This window comes from Wyeomyia smithii, chromosome 3, assembly GCF_029784165.1.
Source record: "Wyeomyia smithii strain HCP4-BCI-WySm-NY-G18 chromosome 3, ASM2978416v1, whole genome shotgun sequence".
Lineage (NCBI taxonomy): Eukaryota > Metazoa > Arthropoda > Insecta > Diptera > Culicidae > Wyeomyia > Wyeomyia smithii.
The window spans coordinates 92,181,339-92,200,693 of NC_073696.1; the positions used below are offsets into that span (position 1 = coordinate 92,181,339).

General features: G+C 39.4%; 1 protein-coding gene across 7 annotated transcripts in view; it reads right to left on the reverse strand.

The window, feature by feature from the left end:
* Positions 1-19,355, reverse strand: part of LOC129733271 (dual specificity tyrosine-phosphorylation-regulated kinase 2) — a 296,861-nt gene that overhangs the window by 69,646 nt on the left and 207,860 nt on the right. For all 7 annotated transcript variants that reach the window (XM_055695016.1, XM_055695015.1, XM_055695014.1 and 4 more), the window contains one exon: positions 13,927-14,164. In XM_055695016.1, the coding sequence (XP_055550991.1) occupies positions 13,927-14,164 (238 nt within the window). The remainder of the gene's footprint in view (positions 1-13,926; positions 14,165-19,355) is intronic.

Genomic DNA, 19,355 nt, shown 5'->3' on the forward strand with positions numbered 1-19,355 from the left:
CGACATTGCGGGTTAGATGAGCCGCAGGACAAATGACAATGACAGCTCCTTTTCAGCTTAAAGCATTTTATGGTTCCTGATTTTACGAGACAAGTGCAAGTCTGACTTTTACTTTAAAATAAGACATTAGGAATTTCTAAAAAAAAATTGTAAAGAACAAGTTTGAGCCAAACTAGGTTGAAAATTTTGACACAAAAAAATAGTGTGGGCAACACTACTTTTCGAAGTAAACAATCAATCCTTTTTCAACTCGTGAATAAAATTCATTTTAGTGATGTAAAAAGGACTACGGAATCACGTATGATGGTGATTTTTTAAGCCCCTGCTACTGAAAATAAGTAGAGTGCATAGACAGCAAGCAGTCTGATTGAATTCAAAAGAAACGTCAAGAAATAACAAATGAGGTTAATGAAGAGGCTTTCATGAAAGCTTGTAAGCAAGGCTGCGTGGCAAACAGTGCTGCTTTTTCCACCGTAAAAGTTGCAAAAGCAGTAGAAATAAATATCTTTTTTTCTTCATTGTTAATTGTGCACTAACTAAATAGTCGGCGTGCGACCAGCTTTAACCAAGCGCCCTTTTTTTTTAAATTACAATTTTAACCTTCATTGAACCCTTGTGTGGAAAACCACACAAATGAATTTTGTTTTGATTTTTTTCGGAAACTTATCGATCGATTTTGATGAAATTTCTTGACATTTCCTAAACCATCAATCTTACACAAAATACATTTTCTCCAAGGGAAAAATATTTTTGGTTGAAGAGGTATTTAAAAACTTACGTTGTGTACCCTGGTGTGTGGATTTCCACACATACAACATTCGAATTTAAATTTTTTTAAACGCTAATGCTCAACATTTACACAGTTTTATGTCTACTGCAAGACAAGTATACTCGCACTTTTAGGTATATTGAAATAAATTTAGAATGGATCTCCTGAGGTGGTTTAACAAGCCAGTCGTCGTGGGTTCGAATCTCGGCTCGGGAGAAACTGTTAGTGTTAGTAGGATCGTAGCGCTAACCCTGCAATTGTCCTTTTTACTAAACATTTGACTGCGAAGTCTGTGTATAATGAACGAATCGGAATGTAGCACCAAAGCTTTGCTTACTTTGCTTAGCATAGATTTCAGAATATTCTTACGAACATTTGCTTCATTTGGTCAAACCGATGTTAGGACTTTTTTTTGTTCAACTGCTATCATAGCTTGTTTAATTGGTCTCATATCATGTAAACACGTTTTGTTTTGTAACTTTTGCATGAACCATCGGATCAAACAAATGTCCGATGATGACCTAATGGCCTTCAGGCCCTTCCAATTGCAGCCAAGGAAATCAAATCAATACATCCATTGCTGAGATAATCCAAATGTATTTTTCAAGATTGTTTTTGTACACTACGCATAATATTCTTCAATTGGTTTCCTCCAAAATACTGCAATGTACTAGGCGTTTCCACAAGTTTTGTTTTGTTTTTTTTTTCAACGTACCTTTGGAAATTATCATTTAATTTTAAGTACATCTTTGAATAAAAATCTATCCTCCAAATCCTAACAAACGCATCTAGCACCAAAAGGACTCAAATCAGTCAAACCGCTGAAAGAAAAAATCGGTTAGTTCATCAGTTCCTAAATAAGCTGACTACATTTCGTTACGTCATTTCTGAATGAACCTTCGGATCAAAACGATATTTTTCGTCAAATAACTAGACTTTTAGCTCTTTCAAACGCGACTAAGAACAATCGAATCGGTTCAGCCGTTGCTGAGAAAATCGAGATATGATGGTCGTAAGAATGAAAATATTCACAGATACACATACTTTCGCACACATACATACCTCATTCGATTTTCGAAACAGGATTATTTGGTACCTATAGCTTCAGGTATGTATGAACTCAATGAAAAAAATAAGTTTGGGGCAAAATTAAGTTGTTTCTTGTCCAAAACAAATGCAAATGTTGTATGTGTGGAAAACCACACACCAGGGTAAACAACGTAAGTTTTTTTTAGGATGCAATGAAGGTTAACACCAGTGGTTGTTAGTGGTTGGTTGTTGATAATCAGTCTTTTATGAAAAAACAAAATCATTTGAACAGTTAATAATGGTATAATAACAAAATTTCTCTGCAGCAGCTTGCAAAAAACATACGGGATGGTTAAACTTTGATCGAGAATTACTCGAAATAATTTTTGAGGCGCACGGTTCGGCCTGGTCGCACACCGACCAAATTTTTAGTTTTAAATTTATAATTATTATAACTGTTGATTTAATTTTCTCAATGTTGCATTTGCAAGACTGATTCATTTAATTATTTATTCCTGGCTTTTTGTCCCTTTTCCACTTTTTCATTCAGAAAATAAAACATGATATGATCATTAAATACGGGTCAATTTATTTGATACGGATGCATCAAATGAATTGAAGGTCTGAAAATAGTGATAGAATCCAGAAGATGCTAATACACAGGGGTCGCTTTTTACGCGGGTTGTTTTTATGCGTTTTTTTGAACGGGATATTTTTACAATAACGCGGATTATTTTTACTCGATTCGGAAGATGGTTTGTACGGGGTATCAAATAAGTGTAGTATGAATATATCTAATCTAATCTTTTAAATGCCAACTGCGTAAAAAGCAACCCCAATGTACTATTTTGAGGTGGGGCTAACCAAATGGAGTATGACTCCGCAATATACTGCAAGAACTCTGTCAGTCTGTAACGGGTCTTTGATTAGGTCGGTATAACTAATAACTTCTAGTTCTGAAAAATAAGATAATTGTAAAAATAAATGATAGCTGCAACTCTCTCCTTTTAATAATATCATTTATATACGTATTTCGTTCAGATTACAAACAACAATGTTTTTCCCAAAAAATCAGGTTTTTGAATGCTATAAGCCGTTATAATAGCAATGAAAATATCTTTCGATTTTTTGATACCCTTGCGTCTCCATTCAAAAAAGATGCTAATTATCAAACCACACGGAATATTCTCGCTGGAGCATGTTTATGTCTTATAGTGCCAGTAATTATTTGAATCGACACTTGAAACAGAATTTAGTAGCTAAGAAGTGTGCTAGTTTTGACAATACACAACGGATGCATTTTGATGGACACCGAAATCCACACGAAAAAGTTTAAGCCTTGACAAACCTATTTAAATTTATCAAAAAACGCACAACGATTGCTCTGACTTTGCACATAAAATTTGTGAAATGCATAACGTAAAAGATTTACAATGAATACATTGCGAAGATTGAAATCGGAATATATGTCACATACACAAAAATCGTGATGTTTCAGTAAACTTCGGTTTTGGGCGAACGATCAGTTTTGGGGCGCTCAAAAAACGTTGTTTACTCTCGTGAGCCGGTGAGTATCAGCGTCTCGTGCATCCCTCATTCGGGACTGACGAAGCTGCTGATATTTGTTTGGTTTTTCGCATAAAAGAGTATAGGAACGAAATATTTTTGCTTTTGTTGTTTGTGCTTACTCTGACAATCTATACGAGTGTTTACGTGAGTGTGAACAGCCTTCAAAATCTTTTTGAGCTTCGTAGTCGCGAATTACCGTCAGCAACCGTAATAGCCAATAGCTAGCCTTGTTGCAACAGGATTTACTGACGCTAATGTCAGTAACGTGGAACCGAATACATATGAACCCAATGTCTTTTTTAATTGTTATTGATTCGATGATGTTTTTTAATAACCCCGTTCATTATATTGAATCGATCTCTTAATATTTGCGTTAATCTAGTCAGTACCAACTTTTGAAAAATGTTACCAATGCCATGTTTGTTGACAAATTCGCAAAGAAGGCCATGATCTGGTAAGAAGATACTGTGGGCTGAAGACTGAACCTTTTACCGCTTCCTAATGACATAGAGTGTTTAAAATGGATCTTCCTATCGCTAGCAGAACGTTTATTAGTGTTTAACCTAAAATTCGTAAGAAAATCAAACGAATAATCGTAACTGGCATCTTCCAAAACAATGTCGTACGTCATACACAGTCAACTTATATTTTCTGCTAGTGAAACATGGAATACAATTATTATTGCAACAGAATTCACACTTCAATGACGACAAAAAACGCCAAACTATATTCATTCCTCATTCACGGCAATTTCAAGCAACCATTCACCAGCACAAACAAAACCAAACACGAGATGTGTGCGTCACAACTACCTAATCCGAAATCCGATTGCCGGTCCGAGCCATACGTGCAGTACGGTGTGTCACGTTTCGTGACATCCTGGACGCCCACTCGCCGGAAAAGGTGTTTATTAATCTATTTCCAATATCCAGAGTACTGTCACCTGTGGACAACGCGTACGAAAGCGAAGAATTTAGGACTCACGTTGTTGTCCGCTCGGATAGGCAGACAGACAGTGTCAGACAGGACTGCGGCAAGTTTTTTTTCCTGCTTGTCATTGAAATTCAGGTTGCAGACGATGCAGTTATTTTCGACTGCAACTGAAACTGCAACGTGAGATCCGGGTAATGCCTTTTTGCATGCCTTTTTTTCTAAGTTTGCTGTTTTTTCTGCAACATTCCCGTTTTGCCCCGATTTAAGATTATGCTCTATGCCTGTGCAAACCCACCACTTCAACATTGTAAAGAAATTTGGGAAATACAAAAACCGCCGGTCGCCAACGTTGTTGCCAGTACGGGGAATATCCCGTGCGCTGATGCATCTTGATTCGTTTAGGACGTATACACGAAGTTCTGTTTCTATTATGAATTCCAAGTAGCTCTTTGTCGATAAAGAACAAGTCAAAGTTGTCCTTTGAACAGAACTTGAGTACAGGATGGGGGGCGAAACCGCGTTGTTAGGAGAACAGTTGTTATTTGCCGCTAACCGAACCGCCGCTGGTTGCTAGAGGCGGGTGGCGGCCGGCGGTGGTTGAATAGGATCGGAAAATTCAACGGCCCATAATTGGATTTACTCAAGGGAGAATGCGGTATGATTTATGATATTTAGTTAGTGGTTGCCCAATTCAACGTTTAGGCTCCGGACAAATTGGTGTTTCTGTCTGCTGTGCCGAGGTTTTGAACGGTTGGAGCAAATTTGGAAACTATTCACCGGCACGTTCCTCCCCTTGGTGTGTTGCTCTCGAAACATGAAATTTTCATTTTATTACCATTGTGGGTATTTTGATTGCCAGGGTTTTGTTGATTTGCTTAACGAACCAAAACAGTGCAATTATAGTGTTGAAATTGTTGTGGAGCAGGAATTGAACCACGTGTTCATTAGGATAGAAATTTCATTCACTCGGATTTAATAGAAGAAATTAAATTAACCCATGTTCTGGCTTGATAGTTGAACTTTAACACACATAATTCAACACAGGCCCATAAAAAGCCGCGCAAACGTTCTTCGGCTGTCTAGACACAGTTGCCGCATTTCCGGAAACTCTCCAGGAAACCACGAAACCGGCCAAGTCTGTCATAAAGCAACCCAGAACTCGCGCGGGGAGAATTCTGTAAAGTCAAAAACCACAACGACCGAACGACAACCGAACCGAACAAAACCGCCCATGTGCGATTGGCGTAACAAATTTTGATAAATGCTGCAGCGGCGTTGCTTTTGGACTTTGTTTCGGTGGCGGAAAATTCTTCATGTGGTTGTTTTTTTTTTTTTTGTATCCTATGAGGCCTGGGCGAAAGTGAGAAACCGAGAATACGAAACTTCCGAAAGCACGTTTGTTCGGTGCCGTTTAGGGAGCTAGGGCTTTGCTGCTAGATTGAGTAACATACTACCCACCGCGGAAGCGCCTGCAATGCCAAATATTGCTTCTTCGTGATTTGATTTTTTTTATTTCGATCTCGATGTCAATTCAATTCAATTCAATTATTTTTATCGGTTCCGTATATGCATATTAGCGGTGGGCGAATCCATCGAACTCGGTCGGTGGCTGGTTTAGTACGACGTTTTTATTTTTATTTCTCTCTGGAAGTGTAATCCTTACCGACTGCCGCCGGTACGTAGATTAAAAAAATAAACGGACGTTTTGCGTGTCGTTTAACTTTTTTTCACTCTATCGTCTTTTGTAACTTATTTTTCCGCGGTTGTACGTTTATGTGTGTCGCATTGATTGGGGCTTGCAGACTGAATCGTGATTCTGGTCGTCATTGTTAACGCTGTCGTCATCGTTAATACACGGAAAGAGGAAGCGAAACTTGTGACGTACAAGTGAGGTATGATTCAATATTTTCTTGTAATGGACTTTGCTTCAAGTTTCAGCTTTGTGCGTTAATGACACGCAACAGCTTTCCGTACACAGCAAACAAGATTTATCCTTGCGACGAACGTCAAAAGACATCAGTTGATGTTCACCGAAAAAGTCAGTCGTCATCACTGAGGTGGACAAGTGAGCCAGTGACGACGAAAGTAAAAGCATGACAAAACATACACATAGGATTAAATTGCTTTTCTGCTCACTGGGTTACACGCGAGTTTTCTCCTCGTGTTTTTTTTCGACGGATAGGATCACGTTACGTGTCTACGAAAAAACGCTGATGACACTTGATGTGATTTCTTTTATGCATTAGGAAATTGACAACCGGCGGCAGGCGAATTGGCAATAATTCTGCCTGCACGGCACAAACACGCTCGACCGATGTAAGTTGATGTATAAATCGAGAATAAATTTGGCATCTTGTATACATAGATGATATCAGCGAAGCAGAAGCAGGGGATTTGTTGGAGTGTCAGAGATATCTATTCTTATCTGCGTTAACGAAGTTGCAAATCTGTTTTGATAGTATTAGTTAATGTGACCTGATTTCATTTCTCACAACCAAATAATGTGAACAATCTGATACTTTGTTCATAAGTTCGTAAGCAACTCATTTGGTACACCCAAGCAATGACCTTAATCATATTTTTCAATCATATTGTCGAAGCATCGATAAAAAATTTTCACTTTTCCTACTTGCACCAGTACCACGAGAAAAAAATACTTGGTCTGTCACATTTTTGCTGATTTTCGCACTTATGGAAATAAAAATCACTATTAATATTTGTCAGTCTCATTAAAACATACCTATTTAAATTCTCAAAATTCGAGTAAATAACTATTTTCAGCATTCGAACGGAAGAATTTTTATTCTATAATCGAAAATGAAATCGCTGCGACATAAATAGAAGACAAAAGGCAGTTGAATTATTTTAAGAAGATTGATTTTTTTATTAAATCGAATGATTTAGATAGAAATGCAAGTAAATTTAAATAATATATCCATTAAAAATATTTCAGTTTCTCGTGTGAATATGACCACAACAAACACTAACAACATGCTATTCCGTGGTACGACACAAATTAGAGCCACAACCCTAGCACGAACAAACAGACGATGACGATTTCATCGACCAGCAAAATAACGATTATTTTGAAATTTTGCTTAGTGGGCAATAATGCCGCTAGTGTCGCTATAAACAAGCGCGCACACCCATTAGCAAAGACAAAAACCGTTTTATGAAAATAAGTTAGTAGGCAAAAAGCTCACATGGTGGCGCATGAGTGTAATGTTCCGAATAAGGACGAAGATTTTTCAGGATTATTCCTCGAAGAGGCACGTCTGTTTGTCTGTGACTTTAGCATGACTGTGTGAAAAATCAATCATGTTTAATGCCTTGAGGTGCTGTCGCAACGGTTGGGACAAAATGGTGCTTCGCGATGATGCTGCTTTGGAGTCCACAGATAAATCGTCTTTTTGATAAAGACGATATTTTTTTTAAATGAAGTTGGACATGTGTTCTAATGTAAATTCTGTATTTTCAGCAGAACATAACCAGTAATGAGAATGGCCTGAGATTGGTGAACTTCGCTGCAACCAGAGGTATGGCAATCTATAGCACATATTTTGCACAAAAAGATATTTGAAAACATACATGGCAAAAAAACCCGACAAGGTCATTTTCAATTGGCAATTATTCGGTTATACTGACGCTGTGATCCGTCGCCTTGAATTTTGTTTCATTTTCGAGCACTTTATGAATTGAATGAATACTATTCGAATGCTCTTGTTTTGTTTCTGACAGCTGGAAGGCTCGAAAAGAAAATAAATGATTCTCAGTTGAAAGCGGAGATTAACAACGTCACTACTAGTTGACGATAGTCAATTGCAAAAGACAATTAGCGCTGACGCAGACAGGGAGTTTCCATACAGTACTTAACGCATACAGAGGAGAGAGGGAGCTAAAAAATCGTCACGATATGAAACGAAAGACGCTAATACCAGTTCAAAAAACATAAGTGACTACCGCGCATCAGTGATCAAAAGCAGAAATTTTTTTTCGAAATATTGATCGGAACTTGCGTGACGTATTCATTGGATGCCATTGCCGTTTTAACTGCGGCTTGCGGTATTAGAAAACTATCATCAAACGACGCGATGCGGTGCTAAATAATTTCAATTGACACGCTGAAGGAAAGTGAAGAGTCTTTCTCTCCGTTAATCTATCCTTCAATTAGAGCAGTCATCAGTTTCATTTGAAATAATTCAATGAACACCAGGCGGGGAAAGACGTGATCAAATCTATTTAACAGTGAGAACGTTCATCATGTTTCGATGACAGAAGCCGGAAAAAATCACCTGAAAATGAAACTTTTCGAATCGAAGAGACGAAATTTTTTGTTTCATTGTTATGTTTATAAAATGTAGAGCCCAGCACGGCAACACTCGAATGGCAATGCTTGCTTTCAGATCAATCATATTCTGGTTGGCAGTCGGTATTTCTCAGACGTCTTTCCTTCCGAGGCCCAAACGTTGACTCAGATCACCATCTCGCGGTAGGAATTATTCGCGCCCGGCTGGCCAACGTATACAAGTCGAGCACTTGGAGAAGGATATATGTTGGACATCCAGAGATAGTCAGCTGACGGAGTTACTACTGAGTACGCTCGGAAAGTTGATTGGAGACACATCCATGAAATGGTCCGCAAAGCCATGCGAGAGGTGGTGGGCACGATAGTAGAAACAACAACGTGTTGCGTTGGTTCGATGCGAAGTGTCAAAAGATGACGTACGAGAAAAACAGTGCCCGTGTTCGCACGATGGTGGCAGCAAATTGTGTGACACGCCAGATGAGGGAGAATTATCGCAAGGCTAGAACGGCCGAAAAGAGACCCCATCAACGCAAGAAACGCGAGCACTTATTCAGGCGCGACATTAGAAGTTTCTGTAAAGTGTTAAGCGGAATCAGAAACCGGACTGTGCCAATCCCTGCCATGTGCAACGACAGACAATACATCGACTTATTTTAAAAGTTTGGGCCAAAGACAAATTACCAGCGGACTAGTTGGATGGAGTCATTCTTCCAGTCTATCAAAAGGATCGCCGACTCGATTGCAGTTATAAGGCATAACACTCCTCGATTCTGCTCAGGATCCATCCACATACCACATGGACAGCTTTGGAGGGGGGTAAGTGTAATGTCCACGGTCCATACAAAATTTTTAGAATTTATATGAGCAGTTGTCCACGGAGGAGGGGGGTCAAAATCGTTTAAAATCTGTCCACGTGGTATGTGGATGGCCCCTTATAAGATTCTCTGCCACGTCCTGGTTTATAGACTGAGACCTTTGTTGGAAACTAACATGGAAGGGTGATCTACAACGGACCAAATGTTCATCTTGCATCAAATCAGACTCATAACCTGTTTATTGACTTCAAGACAGCATACGATTCAATTAAGCGCAACGGGTTATGACAGATTATGCTTGACCACGGCTTTCCAATATATCTTTGACGAGCTTTCATCATGCATCAAGATAGTAGGCGAAATTTTGGACTCATTCGTGACGTTAAATGGTCTGAGGCAATGTGACGGGTTCTCGAACCTACCGAACCTGGCGTGCAAAGAAGCGGTACTATTATCTCGAAGTCTCGCTTGACTTTGCGGATGATATTAATATCGTCGGTATTAACCACAGAACAGCGGAAGAGGCATTCGTGGCTTCTATGAAGCAGTGAGAATCGGCCTTACAGTCATAGTGGCTGGTAGAGAGGGTGGAAGTGCGTCAAGTCTTGGTACTGAATTAGTAATAGATCGGGGTTCCTATGAAGTAGTCGACGAATTTGTTTACCTTGGAACTCACTTGGCGTGTGACAACGACGTTAGCCGCGAATTGAAGAAATGCCGCAAACAGGATCTTTTAGGGTTTTCGTAGCCAGCTGAGTAAGCATGTCCGCACGAGTTTTGTGCTCTACAGAACGCGGCTCCCCGGGCACATGTTGAATAAGTAAAGAAACTGCATTTCCCCTCGTTAACTATGAATCAATTTTTTTTGGACCCTTCGTTTTTCGTCGAAACTTAGCTCACCAAAATTGCTTTAGCTCTTGAATTTATTTATAGAATTAGTCAAATCAAATTTGTTTTATGCATTCGAAAAATCATCAAATATCGAAGTTGGTGGTCGTCAAATTGATTTCATACACGATATTGGTTACTTTCGGAAAAATTGAATTTTCAATAGGTGCTCACCCGCCTACCTTGAATTTGTTTTATGCATTCGAAAGACCATGCTTTTTTACATAAAACAAGAATTATATTAATATTACCGAAACATGTACGATTCGACCGTTCGGCTTTTCGGTCAATATTACCTCAATAAGATTGCTGTAATACATGCTGTTCATCATAGAACATCTCCATTCGACCCATCGTTTGAAAGGGGATGAAACCGACATTCAATTGAAAATTGTCAGGCGATAGTGACGCTGTTAACTTTCGTTTTCAATCAAAAATGTTTTGTTTCATTTTTCACAACCATGTTTTTAAATGATCCGACGGCAAAAAATCACATATTTTGTTTTTGTTAGCCAATTTTTCTGGTATCCATTCGAAGTGCAGTCAATCATTACCATTCCCCGCCCTTGAGATCTAATTCCGTTTCTCTGCTGACTCGGGATCGTTTACATTCAGAAATCCTGATTTTCTGTTGCTGCTTCTCCTTATCTCCGACGAACCCTGAACCATTCAAGTCATGCGGGGTGTTTTTTTTTCTGGATTGCCTATAACCTATAGGATAACTTTGAGCTTTGACTTGGACAGACAAAGATGAACTCAGACAAACGCTAACGAACAAGGAGCAGTTTCTTGAAAAAAGTCCTTACGTCTTCTCCATGAGCGCTCATCAAAAATGCTCGTAATATAAACTTAAAAATGATGAACAGGGGGGCACCAAATCTGTTTTTGCCTGCAAATCAAATCACCCTTCGTTCGCCCCTGATTGCAAGTGTGGTGTGGATGAGGACGCCCGATCGGCGGGTTTTAAGGGCGATTAGAGAAGACTTGTTCTAGATCGAGTGACGTGGAAACGTATTCTGGATTCGGTAGTGGATTGTCAACGACCTGTCGCCATAAAAGTATATTAGGTTAGTGAACTTTACAGTATACCACACACAGGTAACACAGGTGCACTCTAAAAGCTCAAACCAGAAAAAAATGAAAGATTATAGCTATTCAACCATTTCTGTGAATTTTGGTTTTTGCCATTACCGTTTTTTAGAGACTTAAATGAGTTTTCTCGTAAACATAACGTTAAAACGACGAACCCGGCGAGCAATTTCCATACGACAATCTCACGTAAGTTGACGCGTTTTGGTATGGTTAGGGGCACTTAAATTCATAGGAATGGATGAATGACTTTAATCCTAATTCACCCTTTTCCGGTTTGTTGACCAGTGTAATGCGTAGAATCTACTTGACGAAGCTTGAGTTTGAGGTAAAATACGTTCAATAAAGTTCTGTTCATACGGGTGTTATATATTTTCACAAATAGGTGGTTGTGTTCGAGCACATTGTAACTATTTTTGGTCGGATTTAAATTGACTTTCGGCAATTTTTCATTAGCACACAATTCGTTGACGTTTCGGTTTACTTGTTTTTTTCGAACGTCTTCAGGAAGCAAATATTTCCTAGTATTTTTTAAGGCAGGTTTTTTACTTCCCCAAAAGTCAATTTAAATCCGACAAAAAAATCGCGAAAGTTTAAATACAAGTAGATATTTCCCTAAAAATGTTTCGAACAATTGCTCAATGTAATAGAATGCAGGACAATAATCAAGCAACAATGCAAGTAATATTACGAAATGTTGTAAGTACCGATGAGAGCAACTATTTGCTCTCATCGGTACTTACAACAAAAGTATCTGGAATACCGAATTCATTATACAATGGTATGATATGATAATCTTTCCAGAAATATTACTCCTAGTTTCAGTTTCAGTTTTATTTTCATTTTCTGCCCGAGCGCTGCGCTGTAATTTACAGTTATACAGCATAATTTTGACGTAAATTTACGTCAATTGTTGGCAACATTCTGAGATAAGGGTGTAGCACGAAAATCTAAACATCAAGAGCGTCACGAAAGACATTCAATTTAGAATGCTTATAACTCCGACAGTTTTTAAATGATTTCTTTCATTACAACAGTAATCGATTGGAAAATTAGCAACTCGTCCATCAGAATGTGGATAGTTGTGATTTTATGCTAAATCTTGTACTATTGAAAAATGTAGAGCCTTGATTTCAGCGCAGGTTTCGATCGATCAGAGCAAAAACTAAGGCAAAATACCATCCAATATGAGTACTCCCGGAATCGGGATAATGACTCGAGATCTGAAATCGACACCAGATGCAATTTAAAAAGTCCATATATGCAATCATGAAACTGATCAAACCTTCGAGCATATCTGACTTTTTATTTATGAATACGGTGTCAGCCGTATAGTCTTAGCATAAGTAAACGAATTGACATTTCACTGAATGGTTTAGAAAACATTGGTTCGAGATGGCTTCCTTGTGGTACATAGACAATTTTAATGAATATATCAGAATTTCCTTAAATAGTGCTATTAAATACTATTTAAAATAGTTTGCGAATTCATAAACAAATAATACCTTAAATATGAAACAAAGATAGAATAATAAACTGATACAGTAGATCGAAGTTCTGTGGTACTGTAGTCAGTGTTATCACAAATATCTCTCATTGCGATCTCTGAGTCTTGACTTTTTGCATTCTGTTATTTTAGCACCCTTTATCCCTTTCCGACCGAACCCACACAATTGTGTAGGCAAAAAACGATTGAAAACAAAACCTAAGTTAATTTTGCGTAGTAGCTGCGATGTTGACACTAGCGTGGTGAGCGATAAAATTATGAATTGTACATTCAAAGACGGAAAAAGAAGGTTTTGTTTCAGTCATGTTTTACCTTCATAATTATGTGGGCTCGATTGTAGTTTTGCATAAGCGCAACAATTATGTCATTATGCTAAAGATACAATTGATCTTGATAATTGAATCGAGTCTCAGTGATCGAAACAAACGCAGTATCTTCGGTAGGTAATATAAGATACAATCTAAGCGAAGCTATATATAACTTTCACTGTTTTCAACCAAAAAAGTATAAAATGCTAAAAATCAACAAGACCCTCAGTAATTCTTTGCTAATCAGTGACAATAATTTACACTGCTTCCAAATTTCACATAGCAGTTCCAGCTATGCTTGCTATCAAAGCGGAACTACTCGGTGAACGATGTATTCTCAATAGAACCCGGTCAGCTAGTCATTATGGGTCGTAACTAGAGCGTAAAAGCAGCCAGCTTTCTTACCATAGAAATCTTTTTAGTTCACGTTGAAAAGGCAGCAAGAAGGACCAACTTTTTGATTCTCATTACAGAACTCAACATTGCTTAAAAAGGTTTACTATTTTAACAGTACGATTAGCATGGCTGAGCTATTTCGTTGTGTTTTCTTTTGAGTGCACTAAATAAATTATAATTTAGCGACACATACCAGCAAATATAGCAAATATTGCTTACACAGATTTGAAATATGCATGTACATTTTCAATGTTTTATTAGGTTTTTCAGAAACGGAAACGGTGAGAAAAAAAGTAAAATAAAGCGTACGAACTTACCACTCGGCGTCAACGGGACCGGCTTCTGGTCGATGTCACTGCTGGCCGCCGTCGACGAGGACGAATTGTTATTGCTGGACGGGCTGAGCGGAGGCAGTGCGTTGCCGTGTGAATCCACCATGTTGTTTCTGCCGGATCTGGAAGCGTTCCGGGGCCCACATAGGCTGGCGAGATCGATACGCGATCCGGATAGGTGTGGTTCCCGCTCACGACGACACTTGTCGTTGTCTAGCTGTACCTGTACGGGAAGGAAAAAAATAACAGTTATTTCAGGATTTTGTAGTAGAACGTTTTTATATGCTCTCCCGTCTTTCAGTTAAGATTTCACTATAACGTGGTGAACCATTCTACCACCGCATTACATCATTTTATAGCAAGCCATTACCATTCATCAACAAAATCGCCATTCAGGCGTATTTTTCCAGTTTGTTAACGTCAGAGCAGGTAAATTAATTTCATACATGCCACCCTCGGTCTCGCGGGGTTTTTTATTCGCATTCGAAAATAACATTTTACTAATGATGCTTGACGATAAAACACGGTTTCATTAAGCGGTGAAAACAAAAAATCTCAAAAAAGAAAACATCAACAGGGTATTAGCCAACGATGCCGAAAAAACGAGGTGTACAAATTAAGAGCCGATTGGGCGTACCGTGATTGAAACTTCCGAACCGCCAACGCTATGCGGCTCCCATATTGCTTACCAACCCGCGTTAGCGTAGTGTTGAATTGTGCATACATGTAAGGCAATGCGGTTTTCAGACATAAAACCACAACGATGAAAGGTGGAAACACCTCGCATTTGAACACAAATCGGAAGGTCGAAGTAACATAAAAAATACAATCAAACTTTTGCTCAATGTTGTTTCTTTGTGTTTCTTGTGTTTTTACTGTCGAACAAGCGAAAGGACTGAGAACTTCGCCACGTGGACGGATAGAAGGGACAGACCCGATGGTGCGATTAATACTAATTGCCGCAAAATGTGATTTTGATTGCTAATTCAACACCTGTTACAGAGTGGCGTATATCGTATGTATCGTTGGTACTGGTGCTTAGATTCGAAATCAGCTGTTTTTGCACGAATGATCAACACGTTCCACGGGGTCGAGTCGTGCCTTGGACACGAATTGCCGGATTAATGGGAAAAACGTGGCTTATGTTACTTATTTTGTTAACTTACAGACGTCCAAACTCGAGAAGCTTTGATAAGATTTTTTTTGTAAAAGAACAAGCTATGTTACAATTCACAAAAAAGCATGGGAATTCAAAGCTCATTCGCATGCTCGCAAAGCGGGCAAAGATATAAAAATGGTCAAGTTAGAAAGTGCGATTAAATTCTATTTCATTAAGTAAAAAGAAAAAACTTTACATTTACCATCTGGTGCGCACTGCGCAGCACCTATGAGCCATTTGGACGGGAAATGAAACCGAAAGGAAATGATAATAATGCAACGCAATTTATCTCATCTCTCTGGAGTGTTCTGGTGACCTGGGAGTCGAATAAAGTAAACTTATGATTATGGGATAGTCGGATTGCGGTGCCATTTTCTTTGTCTCCAGTTTACTGTACAGCGCAGACTCTTGGACCTGTTAGAATAAATTTTGCTTTTTATGGTGCGAAAGAGATTTACTTTTCTCGCTGGTAGTAACAGAATCCATCGTTCGTAGCCACCCCAGCAGAAACTTAGACATTAAGCCATAAATGCCACCGTTCGGTCTAGGGGGCAAGTGTGGCAAGTCATATACTTGGCTTCACCGTCACTCAGTGGGCATTCATTTATAAAACTGGCCCGAAACGAGTGGATACCGTTTCAACGTCCGTCCAGTCATACGGCGGCCATGTGCATTCAACCGAGCGTTCGTTGGATATCGTTGGCAGAAGACGTTGAACGCGATTTTCATGCTTTGTTTAGCATTTACCCGTCGCGTGGTTTGTCCACTCGGCTACAGTCTTCGTTTGTTTGGAGCGGACACTATTGAGCGGCGCATTTACATCAGCCTACTCCAGCGAGCGGTGCGGTGTAACAGCGCGGACTTCGGTGGCAGGTCATTGATCACTTGCACTTTTTGGCCGAACAAACAACGGATTACACGAGGCGACGTTGCACACATGCAACACGGCATGATGTCCACGGCCTCCTGTCGTATGTACGTTTGCATTATCTAACGGACGGCTAAACGCAGTGCATCTTGCTGGCTGAGATAGCTTTTCTCTGCTCGAGACATTTGAATAGTGATAGGCTAGCTTTGTCATTATTTATTTGATTCGCTTGGCAGGAATATTAATAGTACTCAGCTTTGGACAGGGCTGACAAATGAACAGTGCAAGCAAACAAAACACATTCCGCTGCTATCTCGATGTACTCCATCGGTTCCTATCCGGTTTAAGGCACGCGTCAGCCAATAAAGAACTTATAATAAGCGCGTGCATTCATTAATCCCTAGAAGGCGACGCAGTTCCGAGCAGAGCAGAGACAAAACGCTTGCGCCACAACACAATTGCAATCACACGCATTCGATGGCGATCGTTTAGCGACTCCATTTGTAACCAGTTGACAGTGTTTCTCCGGTTGATTAATAGGCTACGCTACGTATGACTATTATGATCGTATTTTGTTACAGTCGAACCTCCTTGAGTTGAGTCAATATTTTATATCACTTGAGGATATTTTCAGTGCTAAACGCTGAGTTGAAATTCATTTTCCCTATTCAGTTCATAGAATGCAACATTTAAACTAAACTAAAGCCACAGTTGTCAATAATCATAATTGTAACAACACCAACTTTTTGAACGTTTGTCGAGTTTTTTCGGTGATATTGCGTAAATCGAAAATGAATTATTTTGAAATTTATAAACCAAAACCTGAAATTCGAGATTTCTCGAGATTCATAAGGTGGATTTTTAAAAAAATCTTCTTAGCCTCGTACTTGGATTTTATGTACAATTGTTTTATAATAAGGGTCCAGCGAGACACCGTGGTTTCATTCTCGTTAGATGTGCAAATCGAGTAAAAAGTACACAGAATTTTATTTTGTACTGAAGTTTATGAAAATTTAAAAACCTTAACTTAATGTGCTGACCGTTTCCAAAACGATCAAGATTATCGAAAAATTTTATGGAAAAATGACAGAAACAGAAATTCCGTGTTCTTCAAAACACTGTTTCGATGATCTTAAAAATTGTGAAGAATGGCGAATAAAGAAGGTTGATATCGAAGTTTTCCCGAGCAATTGTAGAAAGTCCAGCCTTTTTTTCTGCTTAGTACATACGATTGTTGCCGGGTTGGGAAAGGTTTTGAAAACTATAGTCCTATTAAAAGAAATAAAATAGAATGGTATTAACATTTTCGTATTTTTTTTTAAGTAGAATACGTCATATTCTAATTGGGTACCATTCTCAAATAGCAAAAATAGAGTGAAACGGCAGCGAGAGAGAGAGAGATTCGAGCAATCGAGTGCCAATCCCCATCGCAACCGACTCTCAAGTATACAAACGATTTGACTTTATATATTGAGAATAGGTTATGTTTCCATTTAACTCTACTACAAAAAATCGAATACCCTTTAAGGGGCCATTCACATACCACGTGGACAGCTTTGGGGGGGGGGTTGGCTAATGTCCACGGTCCATACAATTTTTTTAGAATTTATATGGGCAGTTTTCCACGTAGGGGAAGGGGGGTCAAAATCGTTAAAAATCTGGCCTCTAATCGAATACCGTCCGCAGAAACGTATTCCGGTTGCTACATACAACCATCATCAGTGCTTATGTGGACTGTTGAGGAGCATAACGGAGTAACCCCCTTTTATATGCGTGTAGGTAGGTAGAAGTAGGTAGAGCGAAAGTTAGGATGACAGAAAGACGGGAAATTCCTAAATTGAAGCTAGGTAGTCATATTTTTTTTTCTTCATCTATAGTTTATTTGACACGGCACAAATACAATCCAATGTTTAACGGCGCCAATTATATCTGGTAGCTTACTATCTAAAGTATCTTAATAACTAAAAGCAAATTTTTTATCCTCGCTGCCGACGACGAGCTGAAACTAAATCTAACTTAAAGCTAGAATATTTTGCACTAAAAGCACAGGTTTGCTGTTTGATGGTTTCCATTGCCATAGATAAGCAGCATATTAAATTTGTTCCGCTGCTGGGCCAAGATATTACGGACTGGCATATTGGGTTGTTTCCATCGGGCCTTGAGAGTATCGTGCGGGTCTGATTGCTGTTTCCGGATCCGGGGTTTTAACGTGTTCTTGTCGTTTGGTTGGATGTAGGCGGAAGGGGATAGGACTGAGCTGGGGCGTGGATGGATTTCAGGAAAACGTATATAAGGGACATGTAGGATAGGTCACGGCTCGCCAAGACATCACGAACAGGAACAGCCGGCTGCCTACCTTCGGCCTGCAGGGAAGCTATTGATCTAGACCTGGCGTCACGGTGTACAGGGCATGACCAAACAACGTGCTCTATGTCGTGATAACCTTCACCACAGGCACAGATACCACTCTCCCCGAGCCCAACACGACGGAGATGCGCGTCAAATCTATAGTGATTGGACATAAGCCGGGACATCACGCAAATGAAATCCCGACCTACATCCAACCCCTTGAACCACGGGTTCGTCGATACCTTGGGGATTATGGAATGTAACCACCTTCCCAGTTCCCCCTTGGTCCAAGAGTTTTGCCAACTGATGATCGTATTCTGACGTACAAATGCGAAAAATTCATTAAAGGCAATTGGTCTTTCATAAATATCACCGTTTGTTGCGCCCACCTTAGCCAAAGAGTCCGCTTTCTCATTACCCGGTATCGAGCAGTGAGAAGGGACCCACGCTAAGGTAATCTGAGTAGATTTTTCGGATAAAGCACTCAGATGTTCCCGTATTTTCCCCAGGAAATACGGAGAGTGCTTAACATCTTTCATCGATCGGAGAGTCTCAATGGAACTGAGACTGTCCGTAAAGATGAAATAATGGTCCGTGGGCATTTTTTCGATAATCCCTAGGGTGTACTGAATTGCAGCTAATTCTGCGACGTAAACAGAAGCAGGATTATCGAGCTTATGGGAGACGGTTTAGGTAGTCATATGTTGCGGATGTTTTTGTCCTGTCCCGGATCTAGGGTTTTGAGGTAGGATTTTGAAAAGCCATTCAAAATGATTACCTACGTATTTATTGAGCAGTGTGGATGGATGTTGTTTGTAGATTTCTAAACTTTTAGATACGTCCAATTCCCATAAATTATTAACGGGGCGAAGCAGGTGAATGTTATCCGAAGTTATTGGATGTCCCTCATTAAATACATGTTCAGCCACTTTTGATTTGAAAAGGTGTGGTGGATCATTTTTGGAGACTTTGCATGCTTTGGTAACTTCTGCCACATGTTCATTGAAACGGATTACCAGGTTTCTCTTGGTTCGCCCA